General features: G+C 40.5%; 1 protein-coding gene across 1 annotated transcript in view; it reads right to left on the minus strand.

The window, feature by feature from the left end:
• LOC107696940 (neuron navigator 1-like) overlaps window positions 1-6,159 on the minus strand; it is a 127,341-nt gene that overhangs the window by 116,049 nt on the left and 5,133 nt on the right. The window contains exons 2-3 of the mRNA XM_016497511.1: window positions 5,022-5,873; window positions 2,746-2,834 (exon numbers count right to left, since the gene is read on the minus strand). Coding sequence (XP_016352997.1) covers window positions 2,746-2,834; window positions 5,022-5,854 — 922 coding nt within the window. The 5' untranslated portion in view covers window positions 5,855-5,873. The remainder of the gene's footprint in view (window positions 1-2,745; window positions 2,835-5,021; window positions 5,874-6,159) is intronic.

Consider the following 6,159-nt stretch of genomic DNA (forward strand, 5'->3'; position numbering starts at 1 on the left):
CCTTCAGCGTGACGGGCTCTGAACCTCGTGTGTAATCAGACCAATAGATGGGCGAGACGTCACGGCGGGTGACGTAATGACCAGGAGGCTATAAAAGCACGTGCGGTGAGACCAGCGTCAGCTCCTAGGAATGAAGCAAGCGCTGGCAGGGACGCCGGAAGTATGGCACCGAGACGCAGCGTCTCATTCCCTCAGGGGCCACACCCACAATTTCCACAGCTCTGGGCGGGGATGGATGATCATACCCTCCGCCTGTGAGAGGAGATCTCTCCTGATGGGAATCTCCCACGGAGCGCCGTCGAGGAGAGAAATCAGGTCCGAGAACCATACTCGGCCCGGCCAGAACGGGGCTACTAGCAATAGACGGACCCCGTCAGAAATGGGCTCTCATTTTAACCCATATCATGGTGTGTAATGCTGAACTATGTGTTTCTCATGGTGTTTGTATTTGCACTGTTCTAAACATTAATATTTTATGTGCAACAACAGCATGCTGTCTCAGTGGCCTTACACATGATTTTAAATAATTTTTTTCAAACTTTATGATTTAAATGGGGATGATTGTACTGAGAATAACTTTCATCTTTTCTTCAACTGAATACTGTTTCCGTGCTGTTTTGATGTATTTTAAAGAGTTGGCAGTCAAAATTAAAACTGCTGGATGATAGATATTCTTCATTCTTTATGACAAACAAGATAATGTGAATTACAGAATGTACAACGTTTTTCAAATGTATAAAATGCGGTGTACAGCGTTTATTATGAGGGGGTAGAATCCACAGCTCAGTACTCACTACTCAATACTCATGAGTACTTTTAAATAGGCTACTCTTTTACTCTTACTCAAGTAGTTTTTTTGGACAAGTACTTTTACTCTACTCGCACTACATTTTTTGGAAGGTAATGGTACTTTTACTTGAGTATATTTTTTCAGTACTCTTTCCACCACTGGTTAAACCAGACATTTAATCAAGTTCAGCAACACCACACCCTCATTCAATTTGTTCAGTGTTCCGCAAAAATTACATCAAAATGTGTTATATGTGAAACATCTTCAAATATGCAGTCCAAATGAGCTTAAACACTGTGAACATGAACACATTAGATATATAACATTCATACCATACTGAAATTACACTTCAAAATAAAGGTTCTTCAATTGTTCTTTACAGTAGATTAGGTTTAGCAAAGACTCGTGAATCAAGAATCACTGATATACTTGTTGAGCAATTGCTAGGTGGTTGGTAGGGTGTTCTGGATGTTTGCAAGGGTGTTCTGTGTAAAAGCAACACTTTCAAGCAACAACATTGTCTTTGGAGCTTAAAGAGGTTCTTCTATGGCAACAGACTGTAAAACCCTTTTTGTACCCTTTACATTTAATAGTTTAAAGTGTAAAAGAGCCCGTACAGCTGAACTCTCCATCTACAGTTGGGGGTGGTCTGGTTGGCATAAAGCCTGTCTGAGTGAGGGTCAGACTAGGCCAGTGTGTGTCAGAGCAGTGGGATGAAGACTGTCTTTGTGACTGCTGTATTCACTCTCTCTGTAGTGAACGGAAAACCTGCAGCCATCACTCTCTTACTGCACTACGCACCCACCGCCATGGGCAAAAGGGCACTTAGAGATGGAGAATTAGGCCAGAAAGTAGATGGAAGGACAGATGTAATGCTTTCTGTCTTCAACTGTTAGGATTCCAATCAAGCCATAGGAAATATTTCATGTTTGTTCTTTTCGTTAGCTCAATCTGTCTTGTGGAAACGCTGCAGATAAATGTAGCCAAAATATTCCCTCATGCGTACCACATTTTTGAGTTTGAGCAACAAAACTTGCATTGATTCTGACACTTTAAATTCCAATCTGGAAATGTTTGTAATTCTTAATTTCAAACTTCCATACACGGAATTTAATCAGATATGCATCACTTTTTTTTTTTCTTTTTTTCTTTTTTTTTGCAATGTGACTTTAGTGTGAACAGTCATGTCAGAATTCATGCAATTTCAACTAAACCTAATGTAACTGCACACTTGATTTTACCTTGGCATGAATTTTAAGATAATTAACAAATCAGACTTTATGAAATATTGCACAGAGAGGAACATATACATATACATAAATATATATTGATTTAAAATATATACTGATGCCACAAATGTGACTCTTGCTTTGAACTGTGTCAAACACATATATTAGCTAAATTTACATTTATGAAAGTAGATTATGATGAATGTGCCAGGCTAGTGTGTTTTATGTATGTACAGTGGGTACGGAAAGTATTCAGACCCCCTTAAATTTTTCACTCTTTGTTATATTGCAGCCATTTGCTAAAATCATTTAAGTTAATTTTTTTTCCTCATTAATGTACACACAGCACCCCATATTGACAGAAAAACACAGAATCGTTGACATTTTTGCAGATTTATTAAAAAAGAAAAACTGAAATATCACATGGTCCTAAGTATTCAGACCCTTTGCTCAGTATTTAGTAGAAGCACCCTTTTGATCTAATACAGCCATGAGTCTTTTTTGAAAAATTGAAGGGGGTCTGAATACTTTCCGTACCCATTGTAGGTTCAGTTCAGGAGCATCTTATATTGGACATATTTAAAAGGTCACAAAAATTCAAAAGGTCAAAATTGGGCACTTTGTAATGTGTACATAACTTAAAAACATAACTGGTCATTTAGATTAATATTAAAGTCTATCCAAAAGGTAATAAAATGAGTCCAAATGAGAGTGCCAACAACTCACCAGTATTGAGGTCATCACACCAGACTTCTATTGAGTCAGAGGAACAGTCGCTGAAGTCATCCAAAGATATGTCTTCCTGAATCTGCAGTCTACATAAAATGAAAAGAATAAGTCAATTAGACACAATGCTTGCTCTTTCCAAGAGTCTCATAACCAAAAACCCACTAGGAAACATGTACCAAACATTAATTGAACGTCAGCCTAGAAGTTTAGATGTGGCATAATTCTTGGTATTTTTCACTAACTGTTAACAATCTAGAAATAACAATCTGAAAATAATCAATGTTTAGTGCTATTTTCAGACAGCAGCTTTGTCCCTATAACGCCTGGTTTATATTCAGCTACGCTAACATGGCAGTCGCCCTGATGCCAATGTATCCCGTGCCCACCGGGTGTCCGCTGCACTGAGTCATTAGAGCAGATAATTCAGAGAGTGTTCGCACTGGCAGGAGAAGCTTTTTAAGCATCTACTCTGCCCCAGAATTCCCAGCAGGCATACAGAGGGCAGGAGCGACACAGTCTCTGAGAGCAGGACAGAAACTTAAACCGCATGACTGATTCGGCCCTGGAAAGATTACGAGTGGAATAAGAGGCTAATCTGTCAGCATAAATGATGGACTGTCATATTTGTCAAAACTGGATCAAATGGGGAGAAAAAGAGTTAGGGAGCCAAAATGAGAGCCTGAGCTGGGCACAGACATATATGAGGACAGACAGAGGAAAGACAAATTATGCAGCAACAGAACTGAATCACTAGAAAAGTAATGAACCATGTAATACAATAAATGTGCAGCAGTTAAAACAAGTTAAGACAATTTCGAAAACACTTGAAACGCTGTAAAAACGAATAAAGTTTCATTCAGTTTGTTGCACACTAGCTTGGTAGAAAGATACAGTGCATTTTTACTGATTAGAATTTCCACTGTCTATCATAACAGCACAAATTTGTTTACTCAAGCTCTTTTGGATGTTTCACACTTGAAACTTGTAGGCCAGAATGATTTATTCAAAACAGATCCTAATGTAATCTTGGGTTATCTTGAGTGAGCTAGATCTATCCTGACTGAATTAAACCTGACATTTGTAAACCCTGGGTTAATTCTCTTATTTGCATATTTACATGGTTAACAATATTATATGCATTAAATTTAACTGTCTTGCATAGATGACCTCAGTGGGCAACCCTCTTGACCATGGATCTGACTGTGAGCAGGACTTTATTATTCCAGGTTTAAAGTGATCTCTCAGACAAACCATGGGAAGAACCCTCTAAGTGATTTTGTACCTTATTTACACCTACAAGGTTTATAGTAGTACCTACATATCACTACTCTATGGTACTAATATACATCTTTTAGGGCTATACAAGGATACTGCCCCAGGGACAAACTGTTGTATCCCTAAAAGTACAATTTCTGAACATTTTTTCTGAGTGTGGCACTAATTCCCTTTTAAAATTACAAGTGTGAAACTTTGGTTAACACAGGGTTAAAAGCACAGTTAATATGTTAGCCAAGGGTTAACTGAAAGGAATTTATGTGAGGTACACCTACTGTATGAAACCTCCTTGCTGAAAAGACCAGCATAGCTAGTCATCAGTAGATGTTGTGTTTAATACATTGGTCTCAAGCATGAGGTGCTGATGTCCCCTTTAGATGGCTTAACTAGCAAGCCCTTCTTTGGTCAAAAATCTTCACCAGAGAAGACATCATGAGCCTTCGAGATCCACTTTCCAGTTTAGCTCCAACCTTTATCAAACTCACCTGCCTGTAACTTTCTAGTGATCCTGAAGCCCTTGATTAGCTTTTTCAGGTGTGTTTGATTAGGGTTGGAGATAAACTCTAAAGGAAAGTGAAACTTGAGGACCAGTGTTGAGAACCCCATGACTACACTACACTGGTCTAAATTAAACTAAATCTGCACTAACCAAAATACTCCAGCTTGGGGTGCATTTCCCAAAGCATTGACCCAACTAACTAATACCCAACAATGACCAAAAGTTCTGTCCTTACTAACAATTCAGCATTTCCTGAAACTATCATTCCAATTAACCTTCACAAACAACATTGCAAATGTGTGCGGTTATAGCAGTTCTCGATCTGTGGTTAAAACATTTTGTTGTTAATTTCTCCACTGACATATCATACTATGGTTGTTAAGCAGCCAGTTACATAGTTGTATGGGAAACGCACCCCTACTTTTTTCTCATCCTGGTCTAAGCTGATTTTTTAATCATAGTAGCGCTACAATCCTTCAATAAATTTTCCATAACTTACCTGTATCTGAAAGGTGCCACAGCAGCCATGTTGACCTTTGGTAACTGTTTGGCTTTGAGCATCTCAACACTAGAAGTTTCCTGTTTCAGGACTGCAGTAGTCTCGGGGGGTGGCTTCTGTGGGACCTCGGGACTGAGGTCATCTGGAGTGCACATCTCCTCATCTGAAAAACTACTGGAGGCACTGATCTGCAGGGACACTCTCTCTCGACAGACTCTGAGGAGACCCATATCTACATTAGTGGCCGCTGGACCAGGCCTCAAGTTTCTGTTACTAAATCTGAATGAAGGGATTCCCGTCTTGTTTTGACTGCTTCCAGAAGCAACGCTCTCCTCGTGGCATTTGAGTTCTTCTGAGATCAAACTGTTATCGTTGTCCATTCGTCCCATTTGAGAATGAAAGATTCCACTCTGGAAGTTCTTGTTGCCATTGTACCGAAGGTCAAGCAAACTCTCGGTCTTGGACCCATCCATAGTACCCCTCGAAAATGGGGACTCTTTCCGTCGAACTTGTGGACTGCTGTGGGCTGATCTAGAGTCTTGGGTCTGTGTTTGAGGACTAGTGGAAGCACGTTGACTAGGTGGACTGCCTCTTAGTAGCAGATGCTGGTTTCTGAGGGTGGTGTCCCTAAGCACGTCTCTGGAGGAGACAGCTGTAGGGCTGCCGCTACAGGAGGTTCTGTTGCTAACGGGGTCATGTGTGGATGGTCTCGGAAGGCCACTGCTGGTGCTCTTGGGCTCAGGTTTTGGGGAGGGGAGTCTAGTCCTGTGCAGAGGGATGCCGGAGCCCGGCTGAGCTCGTGGAAGACTCTTCACATTCACTCCCCCACTCATGGTTGTACCAAGTCAGAAGCTGAAAAAAAGGGAAACAAACACCATGAGAACCACTGATTGTTGCTGAATTGCATGCACACTCTCATTCTCTTGTGTCCTCTCCATAGCCACTGGTTTGTCAATGGAAAACACTTCAACACAATTTCAAGCTCGGTGATAACTTCACCCATAAATGATACTAATAGGGAGAATTATACATGTAAGACACTGGTATGTACAGCATTGAATGTTGTGGCGGGAGGAGCAAATGACAGACACAGTGGGTGTGGCGTCAGGCCTCGGAGAGGCTTTTATTAAAAGAAAAT

This window comes from Sinocyclocheilus anshuiensis, unplaced genomic scaffold (assembly GCF_001515605.1).
Source record: "Sinocyclocheilus anshuiensis isolate Anshui unplaced genomic scaffold, SAMN03320099.WGS_v1.1 scaffold130, whole genome shotgun sequence".
In the NCBI taxonomy this organism is placed as follows: domain Eukaryota; kingdom Metazoa; phylum Chordata; class Actinopteri; order Cypriniformes; family Cyprinidae; genus Sinocyclocheilus; species Sinocyclocheilus anshuiensis.